This window comes from Crocodylus porosus, unplaced genomic scaffold (assembly GCF_001723895.1).
Source record: "Crocodylus porosus isolate Cpor-Errol unplaced genomic scaffold, CroPor_comp1, whole genome shotgun sequence".
Classification (NCBI taxonomy): Eukaryota; Metazoa; Chordata; order Crocodylia; family Crocodylidae; genus Crocodylus; species Crocodylus porosus.
The window spans coordinates 29,732,757-29,749,422 of record NW_017728914.1 but is presented as its reverse complement, the minus strand read 5'-3'; the positions used below and the strand labels follow the sequence as shown (position 1 = coordinate 29,749,422).

The 16,666-nt window shown below is 46.0% G+C and overlaps 1 protein-coding gene across 1 annotated transcript; it reads left to right on the top strand.

The window, feature by feature from the left end:
* Positions 1 to 3,893: 3,893 nt before the first annotated feature.
* On the top strand, positions 3,894 to 10,918 carry LOC109310110 (myeloid protein 1-like). Its single transcript, XM_019535125.1, has 7 exons — positions 3,894 to 3,999; positions 5,688 to 5,784; positions 6,750 to 6,895; positions 7,477 to 7,653; positions 8,486 to 8,597; positions 9,820 to 9,971; positions 10,644 to 10,918. The coding sequence occupies exons 1-7, from the start codon at positions 3,954 to 3,956 to the stop codon at positions 10,853 to 10,855; spliced, it is 942 nt and encodes a 313-aa protein (XP_019390670.1). The 5' UTR covers positions 3,894 to 3,953; the 3' UTR covers positions 10,856 to 10,918.
* The last annotated feature ends 5,748 nt before the right edge of the window (positions 10,919 to 16,666 follow it).

Genomic DNA, 16,666 nt, shown 5'->3' with positions numbered 1-16,666 from the left:
TTTTTTTTTTTCCTGAGAGAACATATATTTCTCCCATATATTTTTGAGGCCAGATTTCTGGAAGAAGTGCATTTGGGTTTATTAGAAGTAAATATTCTTGCAGCAAAAACCATCCAGCTGCATTTGTCTTGTGAAGAATGAAGGTAAAATATTGTAAATAGCTATTTCTTGAGAAAATAGAAAAGACCTGGCCCACATGCAGGAAGATGTCTTTGTTCGGATGAAAAGCGAAGTGGTAAAGGGAAACTAACTTCTAGGAGCGCACTGAAGCAGGCAAGTCATTTCTAGTAGCATACTGAAGCCAAAAATCAGGTGCTCTTCAAGTGGTCATGATGACTTGATAATCAGCATCTACTTCAACTGAGGTACAAGGTCTAAGCAAGCAGTCCTAGCAGGAAGATGGAGCACAGTCAAGTTTCTATGTATGACCACTCAAGGAGAAGGAAATTATGCCCTTATGGCTTGAAACAGTGTTTATAGGCAAGACGAGGAGAAAGCAGGTGACAGGCAGCATCTGAGGCAGACAGAACAATATTATCTTTCTGTTCTGATGAGGGCTGAGCCTTTCCCCCAGACTCAGTTGTTTTCTCTAGGTCCTCCTTGTACCTCTGCCCATGTCCTCAGACCAACACGGCTACAACCTATACTGGCATTTCCAAAAGAGCCTGGGTTCCCAAGTCAAACCAGAGCTGTGTGTTACACCGGAAGATGAAAGCGAGGAGTGGGGGAACCACTGGGGGATTTTGTAGATGTTCTCTCAGAAAAATGTCCACAAAAGTGCATACGCTTTGGCAAAAAAGAAATGCAAACCTCTAGAACTCTTGCTTCAGAGACGATACCTTTTATTAGACCAACTAAGAAATCACACAAAAAACCCATCTTTTTCTGCAAGCTTTCAGGCACTTGCGCCCTTCCTCAGGCTCAGGGAAAATTAAAGCTGGTAAAAAGTCCCCATAGGGAGAAAGTAAACTTCATTTTTGCACAGAGGGAGCTGAAGCTGGGAGTCTGTCCCTCTGGGTCCAAAGAATTTTTTTGATCATGAGCTGGAAGGGAGCTTCAAAAGGAGACGGCTCCATTTGTACAGGTTTCTTCTAGTCAAACCATCACATCTCAACCACAGTCAATTATACGGTTATCTGCTCTCAAGGAAAAGTGGGATAATTGCTGAGCCCAGGCATGCATTCACTTGCCTTCCAACTTTTACTTCCCATTTGTAAAATGTAAACCTGCGCGTGTGACATTTCTTAACAGACTTTACAAGCCCTTGCTGTTTCTGCCCAGGAATTTCTTGGCAAATTATGCAGGGTGAAAACAGGCTGCCATGGCTGCTTCATGGGGTGCAGGAATACAGGCACGAAGGGAGGCTGGTATGCTTTCACCTTTCAAGAGCTCCAGAAAGTCTTCTCTTCCCTTGGACTTGCGAGAGGCTGCGTTAGTCAAGCCTGCAGGTTAAAACATAATATATATATAATGCCAAAACAGTTGTAAGCGTGGCAGTATTGTAGAACAATCTCTCAAAACCATCCAAGCAGGTAGCCATCGGAGAGCTTTCAGGCTTATTCAAAGTCTGCGAACATGGATGCATATAGCACGTCCCTTGCCTTCCTGCAACCTCCTTTAGAAGTGTGTCTGGAAGCCCCCAGCAGCCTACTCCTTAACTGGAGTAGCACTAGCCAGCTATGATCAGTTACTTCCACATGGCTTCACTTTTCTCCTCCACCCGAATGCTCCCTGGGGATTTCCGTGCCCTTGGTCCTCAGCTCTGCCTTCTCATACACCCTCAGGATTTGCTCCTTTTCTCCCAGAAAAGAGATGATTTTAGACCAAAATAAAAAAAGTATGGCGTATTTTTTCAACTCGGATTGACTTCTCCTACCCAAGGCCACTTGAATGTCCACTTCAGAATCAGAATATTTTCCAAATGTCATCTTCATAAACATTTGTTTCCTCACCCTCTACCCCTCTACTTTAGCTTATATTGTGTATGAGTCCTAACAGTATCCTATCTTGAGAGAACAAAAGATTTAGCAGACACCTATCCCAACCAGAGATGACCTGAGCAGGGTGCGGAGCCCCGGGCCTGGACACGAGGAAGCCGGTGGTGGTGCTGAGCAGCCAGACGTGAAGCCGGTGGCAGCGCGGAGTCGCTGCAGCTGCTCTGCCTAGATCTGCGGGGCCCCCCAAAGTGTGGGCCCCAGGGTGGTCACCTCAATTCGCCCCCCTCTAGGGATGGCCCCGATCCCAACACTTGCTGTGCCTAGTTTCCTATAAATCAGAGACCTCAGGAAAAATCTCCAACATTCAAAAACCTGTCTAACTTTACCCCAAATATATAGCTGGTCTAATAAAAGATATCCTAAGAAATCCTTGCTTTTTTGCATAATTTCTGGGCCATCATGGCTACAACATCTCTTTTACACTGCCTATCTGAAGTTAGCTTCTCTACTGGAAAAGTCATTGTGGAGGTAGCTGTGCCTGGCTATTGTTTTATGTCAAACATTTTACCAGTGAATTTGTTGTCCGCATCTCCATCTTATGGTAGAAAATGAGCAAGACAGGCTGAACAACTGTAATATGGTGATGTGTCGATGAACCAAGTATAGAGAAAGAATGAGCTACACAGCAACATTGCCTTGATAGCACAACATGCTGCTATAAGATGAAAATCGAGTAGGGTGCGATTTAATATTTTATTTATAGTATAAGCCTCTAACTGGCCATGCTACTCCACTCCACTTGTCCAAGCACCTCAACATTGGGTCAAGAAGAACTCCTCTGCCAGCAGTTGTTAATGGTCCCCAAGTCCAAGGTTTTCGTTAGCATTCATTAAAGATGCTGACAATGGGAATGACATGTGTTATTTAAGGCAAAGATGTGGTGGGGCTTGTCCATCGTGTTGGCAAGGAAAATGGAAAACTTCACACTTTCACTTCAACTGGTCAAAGTCTCTCTTAGATTGCAAGTCTGGCTGCCAAAGAGAACATCATCTGAAAAAGCCACATTAAAAGGTTGTATAAAACCCCTCAAACTGTATGCCTCCTGAGAGGGAATACCCATTGACCTATACCCCCGGAGCAAAACAACTGGTAACGTAACCCTGACAGGACAGGACTCAGACCCTTTACCATCCCATAGTGCTCATGACTTGTAGCCCATCCCTTCTTGACACACTCAGTGCACATCTGTGACGTGTTTACACGTGAGCGTTGAGCAAATATACACCATTGTCTGAGGTGGAGAGGAAACAGGCAACAACCCGAGAGCAAAATTCAGCCATCTATGAAGTGCTGCCTGCAGGTTACACCCCGGAGCTCCTGTAGCAGTGGGCAGGTCTGGCATCACCACAAATGTCCTCCAGAAAGCACCAGAGCTCCTAAGCATGTTTACAGTACCCCCAAGCAACACTAAATTTACCCACGCGATGTTTTGTGACTCCCGTGGAAGAGCGCTAATGGACACATCTCAAAGGTCCCTCCCAGCCCTAAAGTCTATGAAATCTTAGAGCAGGAACAAGAGGAACAGAGTCAGAGGCACAATCTGATTATCTGTAAAGACGCAAATGGACATTTGGGTCCTCAGGGCTTGGACACTATGCTTTGGGCTCCCATGCACCTTTTTACACCTCTCCCAGCCTGCTCAATGTTGGGGAAAGATATGGCGCAATTGCAACTCCTCGAGAGCTGTGCAATGCTTTGGGCAATTGTCCCATTTCCTTCTGTTACTGTGTGCTAAGTGGCAAATTATTTGGCGTCGCAACCAAACTGATCAACGGTTATATTTTCTGTTAACGTTCCTCCTTACCTAATTTGGGAGCGTTACAGGTGCAAATGCCTGCTCAAGTCTGATTGGCTAAAGAGAATGGGCTAGTCCCTGCTGGAAGGTATAAATAATGAAGAGGTGCAGCACACTGTGTCTTTGACCTGGTCAAAGATCAGAGGTGAGACGGCTACAAAATGCCAGCTCTCAAACTGATTGCGCTTGCTGGTCTGATTTCCATTGGTAAGTCAAGATTTCTCTCTTACATTATTACTGCTTTAGTAGATGTGCATTTGATTTAAATGTTTTTGCACCAGTACTTAAAGTGGCATATGCCTATGAAGGGTAAATGGAAAATATTTCTATCAGAGAAACTATAGCCACATATATGTGCATCAGTTCTGCCACAAATGTGGAGTCAGAGGTTTATCACAATAAAAGGGTTTAACATAATGCCATGATTGCAGCCAAATTAAGGTCCTTTGCTTAGTTTCTCAGACTAATTAAGAATGCAGCCGGATATGGTCAACCAAGTTGTTATCTTTGCTTTGTTTCTAGAGGAATGTGCCATTGGTTTATCTAGTCTGATCTCCGCTCCACTCACGGAAAATGAGGCTGGGGGAACCAGAGGGATAAAACACTTGTGCAGTGGCAAGAGTATCTTTCTAAGGGTTGTTTCCAAATGACAAGAAATTCTTAATCTAGCTAGATATAAGCATCTCTGACAAGTTTTACACCACTGTGGTTCTAAATCCTATGAAAGTATCAAAAGACCACTCTTTTTGGGTAGGATTCAGGCATAAATGCTCATTTCAAATTGAAGCAAGCCTCCCCCGTAGTAACAAAATACACATTTTGGTAGCACGTCACTGGAGTTCTACATGAGGTTGTTGTCGTCCTTCTCCTTTCCTCTGAATGCTGAGGTTTGGAAATAGGGATGGCATAACCTAGCTCCAGCCCACACACAGGAGCTCTGCCTTCCTTACAGACTGGGGGTTTTTTGTGTGTGTTCCCAAGGGTAAAGGCAGCACACTGCCCTGGGAAATGTTTCTGTCACTGCATTACAGCTGTTAGTAAGATCCACTCCACTAGCTTTCACTCCAGGGGTCCTGGGCTCTCCACCTGCGAAAAAGCAAGTGACTAGGGGCTGAGAAATGATAATAGAGATGGAGCGAAGATCTTCTGGTCTAGGAAAGAGTTGGGGATGTGACTGCTCTTCTTCCACGTCTCTCACACTCTTAAAAGCTTACCCTTCTCTGAACAACGTGGTCCCTAAGGTGCCACCCTGCCCTGCTTTCTGCCTAATGACTTCCTTGTAGCAAAAAATAGAAATACCACTTTCAAGCTGCAAATTCACACCTGAGTAGGTTAATAGTCCTGAGAATCAAGGATACTAGGAAACGTGGAAAGGGAGAAAGCTGCCCTCATACAGGGAGCACCCCATCTTACACCTCTGGTGGAGTATTATTTGGGTGAATTAAGCTTTCTTTTCATTAGGCCAACCTGATGGGAACTATAGCCTTTTGAGATCATATACACACGTCTTTCAATTCTAGAGCCCACTGAATGCTGCAGGCAGCATAGGCTTCTTTACAAATACTTAGCAGCACATAAGAGTTGAAATACGGAGCAGGACCACATCATACACGGCAGTGAAGAAACTACCAAGTGATGGCCCCTTTCCCAAAGATGTTACAATCTAGGTAACGCGTGGTGATCCCCTTTAAAATCATACTGATTGCACAAGATACTCTGACAGTGAAACCTGTTCAGGATTGATTTTTTTTTTTGAAATCCATATTCTACTTGTTTCCATTGAATTAAGAAAGAAGAATACATCTAGAATAAGTCTTTTCCATACAGTCATTTAACGTTTCTTTGTAGACAATTGTAGAAGACAGCTGAATTTTCTTTGCTTGATTCTTTAATAGTTGCTGCACAACAATGGGGACCTGTTTGTGAAGGGAATCCCACAAATGAAATCAGAGGTTGTGATAAGTATGGCTGTGGAAACTTTGGTGCTCCAAGGTAATATACTGAGAAATCAGGGAGGGTTTGGCATTGGACTTTTATCATGTTCACTGTTGTCCCCTACATAACAAAATGTTTACATGGAAATGAAAGACTGTGATGAGCCATTTCTAAGTAATATTTAAGGCTTGTGAAACCTGCTGAAATTACAGCCCTGCAGACTCATTCAGAGCCTGAGCAGTGGCAACTTCCTTCCAACATCAATTCTCCCTCTTCTGTTCATTTTCATGAGACTGGTAGAAAGTATTCCTCTTCGTGTCCCATCCCTTCTGCCGCAGTAGGGTCTAGCAAGTGTTTCTGTGGCATTTCCAATGAAGTCTATTTTGGCGGCAGATGCCCAACCCTGCGGAGCTGGACAGAGGCCAGCAGGCGACTTCTTGTCAAAACCTCTGATGTCAAGGCAGGACCAGGTGGTAAATAAATGAGATGGTCTCTGTATATTCTTTCCTAGCGATTAAACCCCAGGCAGTGACCAGCTCCTGGGCCAGATCCTCACCTGGTAGAGATCCACATAGCTCTATAACAGATGGGAAAAACATCTGCCGTTTGACACTGTCCCTCTCAGGTATGAGGGGAAAGTCTGCTAGCATCTAAAATCTACTTGGAGACATTAACAGTAGAGCTGGTCCAGATATTTCCATCTAGGATCATAGGACTGATCCAGAATCACCAATTTCACTTGGAACAAAATATACTGTTTCAGTCTGAAAATTAGTAGGTTGCAGGTGGGATTTTTCCAAAACCCTGAAAAACTCTATAGCAACATTTTGAAAAAATGTGAATTTGGTAGGAAACAGCATCCAGTTTTTACCAGTTCAAATGAACAGATGGAGGCTTACAGTCACTAGAAGTGGATTTAAAATAGCCAACTGTTCTATTTCAATTGCTGTACTAGACATTTCAAACTCTAACAAGCTAAAAATAGCAACCCTAGCTTTGCTTCATTACTTCCACTTTTTCAGAAAGGGCAGTAAAGAAACCCATCACGGTGTGGATGTCATCTGCTCTGATGGATCGCAAGTTTTGGCTCCTTTCGATGGGTTTATTACCAAAGTGAACATCTATATTCATGGCCGCCAGTATGAAGGAGTTGAAATTCGTGGGGAACGTAAGCAACATTATCCAACCTTTCAAGCACTGGTCAAAAATGAACATCACCTATCTAAACCACTTAGAGGGCTAAGGAAAAAGCAAATGGTTAAGAAAGCCGAAAGTCCAGCTGAAAGCGTGTCAGTGTTTGGTTAGCTAGGCCAAGGCTTATGTTGGACTTCAAACTGTTTCTGCACCTGAACAGAATTACAACAGAACAGGGCAACACGCTCCAACAACAGGACTGGCAATGCAGTCCTTTTCCTCTACAGCTCTCCACCCAGCTTGATAAAACAACAGTTACGACTCAATTTGGAAAAAAATAATAATAGTCAAATAAAGCGTCAGAAGAGGACACTTGCAATATGCTGCATTTAGTTTTGCTTTGAAAAGCATGCCTGGGCCCCTCCCATAGGCCCAATAACCTCAGTGGTTTGATTACTGCTGACTTGACCACGTGTTTAAGTGCACGCATGCTTTAACTATGCCTAGCTCTAGCAGTCAGGATAGTATACTGAATAGATACTGCCTGGGTGGATACAGCTATTGAGACAACAGTTTCATGTTGTTTTTTTTCTTCCTAATATCATTCCTTTATAGGCTTCTGTGTGAAACTGCTGCCTGTCCGCATCGCTGTCCACATCAAAGCCGGCAGGGTTCGGAAGGGAGCCGTTATTGGAAGAATGCTGAACATGCAACAGGAGTTTCCTGGTATCATCTCTCACCTCCATGTTGAGAATTGTGACCACACGGATCCCACTCCTAACCTCAGACCAGGTAAAATAGGTACAGTAAATATGAACATACCCCCTTCTAAATGAAACCATCCCGGCCTCCGCAGGCAAGCTGGGTTTTCCTCTCGGAAATAGCCCAGGCAAATGCATCATTTGAGGGAAGGAAAATTGAGTTTTTTCATATGCACCATATTACAAGCATCTCAGCTTAGGGCTTACAGAGGAGTATTTGCTCTCCTTGGATGCTCCCTCTGCCTTTTCCTTACTGGAATATCCACTGCCTTCTGCCACCCCTTCAGTGCATATTCTTCAACATCAGAACTAGATAGCGCCCTCACTTCCTCCATTAATTAGCTCTCACCAAAGGCTGAGCGGTACCACGGCTATTTACAAACAGCTGAGGCTTTGGGGGAGCAAATGCAGGAGCCCCATTCAGGGGATAGGCTGTTGTCGTGCGGGGCGCCACGCAGAGTCCTTCCACAAACAGATCAACGTGCAGGTCAAGGAAGGATCCTTGCAGAGTCTGTGGTAAACCATTTGTCTATAAAACCAACCAAATATCGGTAAAACTGTGTCTTAAGTGTGCATCCTCCTGAAAAGAAATGCCACCCAACAGACAGAATAAAATAGTGCTTCATTATATATGAACATAAATATTCATTTCTTTCTGCTCCAAATAAAGGAAGAATACAAAAGGTCTATTCATTGTGTGGGACTCATATTAGTCACATGCCCTGGAAGGTGACATGTAACACAGATCACTAATGAACCCCAGTATTTTTCTCTCTCAACTCCAATATTTGCTGAAAGATAAAACAACTGACATTCTCTCTTGAGACAGGATAGGAAATTAATTATTATTCTTTTTTAAACAGTTCCTCCACTGCCGCTGCCACAGCTTAAATGGGCTGCTGTGTGTCAGAATAATCCTTCAAACGCAATAAGACGCTGTGATATCTATGGCTGTGGATATTATGGTGCTCCAAGGTAACATACTCTGAAATCACGGGGTTCTGGCTATTCATCAGTGTCCCCCTAAGTAAAGCAATATTTACACAGAAATGAATTTGCAAGGTAAATGCTATTTAAAAAGGATTTAAGACTTGCAAATTGTGTCAGAATGGGCAGCACCACCCAGGAAAGCAGGGCTGGAAGGGACTTTGGGAGGTCATCCTGTTTGAGGCAAAATCATCCCGAATTAAAATACTCTCGCAAAGTGTTTATTTAACTGCAGAAACATTCACAAAGCCTGAACAGTGGCAATGCCTTTCCAACACTTCAGTCAGCTTCCTCTGTTCATCATCCTGAGAAATAGTATTTTCTTCAAGGCCTCTCCCCTCCTTTGCTGTCTCTGTTAAACCAAGGTCTAAAAAGGTGCCACCTCCGGTGAAGACGGTCATAGGGTCAGGATGCCCACTCCTTTGCACTGTGCCGAGACCAATTGAAGGATTTCAGTTCAGGATCTCTGATGCCAGTGTCCCTGGAGTAGGACAGGACCAGCTGGCAAATAAACACGAGATGGTCTGTGCATCTCACTTCCCAACGCTTGAGCTGACCGAGCCATGGGCCAGATCCTCCTCTGGGGTAAATCAACATGGCTCTGTCGACTTTTGGGGGGCTGTGCTGACTGACAAGAGATTTAGGTTCTCCATTCAATTGCTTTAAGTCTCAGATGTGAATGGGCAATCTGATATCATTAAGAAACTGCATGGAGACATTGACAGTAGAACCAAACTGCTTTTCCTTTTTTGATGGAAAATGGCTTTGCCCCACTTTCTCTTCGTCCTCCCACTTTGAGAACATTTATTTTTTCCTCTTGAACTGTGCTTTAATAAACCAAAAAAAAGGCCAAACCTGCCCACCTTTCTCAGTCAAAATACTTCCATTCGGGAGCCGACTGTGGGGTTTTGTTTGTTTGGGGTTTTTCTTATTGATTCGACTTTAGAAAGATTCATTAAAAGTTTTTTGTTTTAAATTTAATAGAAAATGAAATCCATTGGCCAACTCATTATGAGTTGACAGAATTTTACAATCTGTAAAACTGCAGAAACTACAAACATCGTCGCACCCTTTACTAATTTTGATACACAGAGACGTAGCCCCACTATGCTCTTTTAGGTGACCCATATAGTCTATGGGAATAGTCTCATCTGCTGAGGAAAATGTTTCTCTGCACTATCTTATTACTTTCATGCGTTTATATTTTCAGAAAAAATGGTAAAGGAAGACATGTAGGCGTGGATGTCAAATGCCATGATGGAGCTACAGTCTTTGCTCCTTTTAGTGGTCAACTTTCTGGTCCAATCAGACCGTTCCACAATGGTAATGCCATTGACGATGGAATCAAAATTGAGGGAGGCGGTAAGCAACCTTATTGAACCTTTCAAGTGTTGGCTCATAAATAATTTTACCTATCATTCTTAACTGGTTGTGCAGCTACGGAAGCAGTAAATACTTAACAAAACTCAGACAAGCATAGCATAACTACTTAGTTATGCTACCCCAAAGCACGTGTTGCACACGGAACAGTTTTTGTTCCTGTATTTGAACCCAAATACGACTACTCACTCCTAAGAAAAGAACAGGTTAGAAAGTCTCCAACAGTAAGATTTGCAACACTGTCTTTTTCCTCTACAACGCTCCACCCAGCTTGATAAACAGAACAAAAATAGGACCAATTTGAGAAAAGCCAAATCTCAAAATGTCAGAAGAGGACACTGCACTACGCAGAAACCAGGTCTTCTACAGAAAGTCGATCTATTGATAGAAGCACAGAAAATGAGGGTTGGGAGGGACCTCAGGAGGTCATCTGGTTCAACACCCAGTCCAAAGCAGGGTCATCCCCAACTAGATCATCCCCACTTCTGCTGGCCAAACCACCTCTAATTCTTGGAGCTACAGACTTGACTATACTTACATTGCCACCACTAGCATGAGTCTTAGGATAATTTATTGAAGATTCCTGGGTAGACTCAGCCATGGAACTGAGAAGTCTGATATCCCTTTTTGTGTGGGGGGTCCGCTGTATTGCAGGCTTCTGTGTGAAACTGCTGTGTATCAAGCCTGACACCTACCGTGGCTACGTCAGGAAGGGGCAGCGTATTGGAAAAATGCTGCCAATGCAGCAAGTGTTCCCTGGTATCATCTCTCACATCCATGTTGAGAACTGTGACCGCTCAGATCCTACTTTTCACCTTACAAATGGACAACAAGACCAACAAGACCAACAAGGACAGGGAACATAAATGGAAACGCACAGTATCTGGAAATGACTAATTTCCAAATAAAATCATCTCAGCATCAAAAATAAGTTGCATTTCCTCATTGCTTATTTAAATGTTGATCAAGTAAAAGGAACCGTCATACATGCAGAATAACATTTAATATGAAAAAGTGGACAACCCAAAGCTGTAAATATCACTAAGTGTAGAATACCAGTACCTATTTTCCTATGACATCATGATGTCAGGGTTTGAGAATGAGTGATCTCACAAGTATTAACTTATCCCTTTGCAACCTTTTTGCTGTCATAACTTGCCTTAAAAGTGCCTCTCAGTCTAACACATAGGTGGAAACTTCCCCTAGCTGCATCTACATGTGTTATTAATGTGATGTAGGCTTACTGTGCAGTAAGTTACTACACAGTAAGCAAGCCCTGGGAATGTGTTTACATGTGCACTCTGTAGGAAGCAGTTTTGCTCCTTACAGGAGTAAGCAGATCCAGGCCTGCTCCTGCCATCCAGGCTCCAGCTGCAGCTCCCAGGGTACCAGAGGACCCCTGGGCAGGACAGGGGGGGCAGGCTCAGGCTGGCAATGGTCTCCAAGTGGGGCAGGCTCAGACTGGTATGGGTCAGTATCCAGGGGAATGATTTCAGCTTGGCAGGGGTTTCTAGGGGTGCAGGCTCAGCTTGGCATGAGGCTTGCAGGGGGACCAGCTCACTTTGTTCTGGGAGCCTGTGACTGGTGCGCCATGGACACTCCCTGCCATCCATCCCAGCAGCAACAGACAGGGCACTGTGTCCATGAGGCAACTGTGAACCACCTCCTCCCCCGCCCTCTGTAGTAGGGCACCTGGACAGCTTCCCGCAGCCCCCAGGCCCACTGCATACCCCAAGGCCCTGTGCGCTCTGGGGTTCCTAATCAACTCTCCAGTTATTTCTCTTCACCACAGCACAATGCCTCCCAACCTCCCTTCTCAACAACAGCCCCTGCCAAACATCAACATCCACCTCCCATAAAACACCCTCCTCTCTATGCAACTATTTACAGAGAGTGTGGTTGATACAGTGTCAGAGGGGAACAGTGGGCTGAAGGCACCTACAGCACAGAGCCTGGGCAGAGGCACCTGACACCCTGTCCTCTGGTGGCACCACCGGGGGTGTGGACAATATGGTGAGGCCAGTGGATTGGGGGCTTGGCTAGGGATTCAGGCAGGCACTATCTAGTAGGGCTGTGTGAAGTGCTGGTCCTTGATTCAATTTGGTGGCGATTCAGATCGATTCGGTGGCCAAATCTCCAAACCCAAATAGAAACAGGAGACCCTTTAATCTCTCCCAATTGATTCAGATAGAGACACAGCTGTAAATGTTTTTTCTACATACCTCAGGGTACCAGGTGGCTTGTGAATGCTGCGATGCTGGGGGCGGATGAGCATCCCACCGGAGCACAGGGGGCTCCTTAGCACGCTCAGCAGCAGACCTGGAAGCGGACCAGAAGCACTTCCAGTCCACTTCTGGGTCTTCCATGGAGTGCGCTGGGGGTCCCAACGACTGGTGCCAAATGGGGCTGGAAGGAACCTGGGGTCCCCCCCATAGCCAACTGCCGGGCAGGTGCACTTGGCAGCAGCAGCCCCGGAAGTGGGCTGGAAATACCTCTGGTCCACTTCCGGGTTTGCTGCCAAGCACGCGGGGGGCCCCTCCGCACTCCTGCGGGAAGATCCATCTGCCCCACCATCGCAGTGTTCACAAGCCCTGCCTGGTACCTCAAGGTATGTAGAAAAAACATTTAAAGCTGTGTCTATGGCCAAATCACCGATTCTCCGAATAAGCATTGAATCTTCAGATTCGGATTTGGCCAAATGGAATGGGGGACAGTGATCCGAATCAAAAAAATTGAATCACTGTTCCTGATTCAGGTCAAATCCGAAACGAATACAGCCCGTTTCGCACACCCCTACTGTCCAGCCTGCTCTCCCTCCTCCGTCACAGGGCTGGGGCCAGCAGGGCCTGCAGATGGAAATGGCCCAGCAGTGGCTATCTCCTGCTTAGGAGCCACATGGCAGGCAGGTGAGCGGTGCGCAGGCCAGGTGAGGGGCCTGGCTGTGGGGTACTGGCCACTGCAGGAACCACTAGACCTTCTCCTTCAGGGCAGGGGTCACTGGACACTGCAGGAACCATGAGACCTCTTCTCAGGCAGGAGCTGGGGCCAGGGCTGGGGGCAGACGGCATGAAAGTGAACACCAAGTCCGTGATGGTATCTAGCACCCAGGAGTCCTCAACCAAGGCCTCCACTGCCCAGGCCACCATGGCTACCTGCCACTCCTGGGCCTCCACCATCCTCTTGAGGAGAGCAAGGTGCCTTTCCTCAGTGGCAAGGAGCTGCTCCCCGAAGGTACAGCCCTTCCGGTCCCTCTCCCACTCTTGCGGCACATCCTCAGTTCACCCGGCCCATGAATCTGACACCCTGGCCTCTGCTGCAGGGACCAGCTGGTCCAGCAATAAGGCTCTGTCCTGGGTACGCTGCTGGTAGAGGTGGCTCATGCCAGTGGTGATGGCATCCTTGCCAGAGCATCTGCATTGGCAGCTACTGTTTCTCTCCGGCTTCCAGCTGCTGGACCTGCACAGCAAGAACCGGGATATTCTTTGTGAGAGTTTGCAACATTTCAGGGAGAACGTCAGTTTGGGGGGTGGGGGGGTGGTCAAACACACATGGCTGCACATGGTAAGTTGGCTGGGCGAGCCCCGCCACAGGCAGATGCTGGCTGAGCCCTTTGTCCCTGCTCTCTACCCGCTTTCCCTGGCCGTGTTCCAGGCCAGACCAGGGCTGGCAGCTGCTCTGGCAGCTTGACCTCATCCCCTCCCTATAGATCAGGCTAGGGTTTTTACAGGCATGTCCTCTTTTTAGGTCCTTCCATCTCCATCCAGGCAGTTTTTTAAAATATCAGCAAATGTCTGGGATTTTGCTCTGCCTCTGCTTTCCCAGCTTGCCCCCAGCAGCTGCAGGCAGGTAAACAAGTGTTTGAGTGCACATGCATGTCCCAGCTGGGACACAGAACTGGTGACACCTCCACCTTCCCCCAGCAACTCTCTTCAGAGAGGCAGCCCGGAGCCAGGGACCCCACCACATAAGGCCTGTGGCCCAAATGTGCCCCTGCTGAGTCCCATGACAAGCTGTTTAAGTGCATTGAGGGGTCTCTGACCCACAATGCCCTGCTGTTGCTGATTGCCATAATGCCCCAGGCACAGCTACACCTGGTGCAAGGTCCTGAGCTTCGATGGTGCCCCAGGTAGCCCCACACTTCCCTGCAATGTATGCCGCTGCCTGGAGAGATACCTCTGCTTATGCCACAAGTCCCTGACCCCTGCAGCATGTGACAGGCCCCTGGCTGCCTGGCTAGGAGGATGCAGCTGCTCAAATTCCTGCACTACCTTCCACCTGCCTGCATGCTGGGGGGCAGGGGATGATGATGGTGGGCAGGAGGGAAGCTTCACAGGTAAGGCAGGGGGAAGGGGAGAGGGCACCCCTGACTGGCCAACGTGTCAGGGGGCCCCTGACATGCAGCCTGGGGACAGGCAGGTAAAGTAGTGTGGGCAGAGGTCTCCCCTTCCTCCCCTCTGCTCAGGGCTTACCAGAGGGGTGCAGGAGGCAGTCCCAGCTGCTGGGTTCTGAGCCTGGCAGCAGTGATGTGGTCCAGCTGCCTCCAGTGTCCTGGGGTGTAGAGGCCTGACAACTGGCCACCTCCGGAGAGCAGCCAGCCCCGGGTGGACAGGAGGCCAGCTGAAGAGGCATCTCTGCCATGCAGCTGGAGAGACTTTCGGCCGTGTTGCTCTGGCCCAGGCATGAGACTGGGCCCCTGCTGCTCTGGCTGACTCGGAGCAGATTTGCTCCCCATCAGCATCGACGTACATGCGACAATGCGATAAATCTGTATTTACAGGTAGTAGGAAATTTTTCATTAGCTTATTTTACAGCTGCTGCGCACAGTTAGATAGTGACACCTTACTGAGCAGTACACATCGGTGTACTGCACAGTAAAGCATCACGTGTACATGCACCTTCTCTATAGCAAACATGAACTCAGGAAAAACCTGAAATATGAAAAATATTACTCCCCCCACCATTATTTTGGCAGAACATTCTGATTTTTTGTCCGCACTGAGGGTCCAGTCATTTCAAATGAATTAAAAAGGTCTTGCTGTATCAAGGATAAAACAGAAAAGTGGAGGGTAGCAAATTTTGCTAAAACATACCTGTAGCAAAACAATGCTCCACTCTCTAGAGACCCCAACATAAAAGTGAGCATCTTTACCTGAACAGAGGTAAAAAGTTAAAAGAAATGGCAACTAAGAGGGAAACATTTTCTGTGGAGCTGGGTGACAGACATCAAATTGAGCTACCAAACCAGTTGGATTTGATTGGAATAACTCGTCCCTTATCAGAACCATAAGTTAATTTGCTTTATGTTCTTATTTTAAGTGACATTTCTAAAAAAAATCCTGTAACATTAGTGGACTTCTTGGATCATTCTCTCCTATACTGAAGTATAAATCCAGTACTACAACAAGGTGTAGCACTAACTGTAAATAGAAAGCTCCAATGAAGACATTACTGAAAATTCATAGAAAAATTAGTATTGGACGGGACCTCAGGAGGTCTAGTTCAACTCCCTACTCAAAGCAGGACCAGCCCCAATCACATCACCTCAGCCAAGGCTTTGTCTAGCCAAGTCTTAAGAACCTCCAAGGATGGAGACTCCACAACCTGTCCAAGTTAACCTGTGCTTTACTACTCTCCTAATGTGGAATTTAACCTAAACTTGCCTTGCTGTACAACTCGAGATCACTGCTCCTTGTTCTGTTATCTGCCACCACTGAGAACTAGCGTTATCTTCTCACCACTGAGAAATACCTGCAAGAATGCAAGTGTAGCACATAACTATGGAGGGGTTTCCCAGTCAAAACATCATGTGTCAACATTAATCAAATTCTACCTTTTAAATGGAAAAAGCAGATGACTGATGATGCCAGACAGACACAAGCCTTCCTTTCAACGTTTACTTTTCTAACTACATTCCTAAACCTATGACTGCTAGGAGATGCGATGAGAGAACAGGGTGTGGAAAATTCTGGACGTGCCATGTTCAGACTCCTTCTCAGCATCCATGCATTACTACTATGTGACAGGATACTGGCCTATAGGGATTTATGGCCTAACTAAACAAATGGAGGGTTTTTGGTTTTTTTTTTTTTTTATGATCCAGTTTGTAAAAGCTGTACTTTATTAATAAAACTGGGCTTAGCAAAGAGTGAACAAACTTCTTAAAGTAGAAATATTGAACTTTGTATGGTTTTAACAAGTTACATGCAAAGAAAACCAAGTTGAACGTGTAAACCAAGTTGAATGCATCATGCCCTAAAAGATGGCCCGATTATATTATAATAAAGCATTGCTCAAGGTGTTACCTTAAAAGAAGTCTTTAAAATGGAGCTAAAACACCCCCCTCCCTGAAATTCCCAAATTTAAAGTCTTATATGACAATACTTTAGAGCTCTCAAAATAGCCTCACTAGAGTGAGACTGCAGGAAGGCAGTTCGGTTGCATCCAAAACCTCTTGCTCTGATCTACACTCTCTAAACCTGGATCCATACACTGCACCTCCTAGCATCCTTTAGAGAGCTATAAGGGATCTCAGACATGCAGTCCTCAACAACTTACACAGTATACCCTGCAGTGGGCCATCACCATCAGTTACATCCACGAAGAATGTGCTTCGGAGAAAGAGCTGTTGTATGGAACTTCTGGAAAACAGGATTATTTATACATAAACATAAAATAAA

Excerpts from the sequence above, each read along its gene's own strand:
- LOC109310110 (XM_019535125.1), top strand. The coding sequence starts at position 3,954 with ATGCCAGCTCTCAAACTGATTGCGCTTGCTGGTCTGATTTCCATTG. Across the intron at positions 4,000-5,687 it reads TGCTGGTCTGATTTCCATTG|TTGCTGCACAACAATGGGGA; the intron begins GTAAGTCAAGAT and ends ATTCTTTAATAG. Across the intron at positions 6,896-7,476 it reads AGTTGAAATTCGTGGGGAAC|GCTTCTGTGTGAAACTGCTG; the intron begins GTAAGCAACATT and ends ATTCCTTTATAG.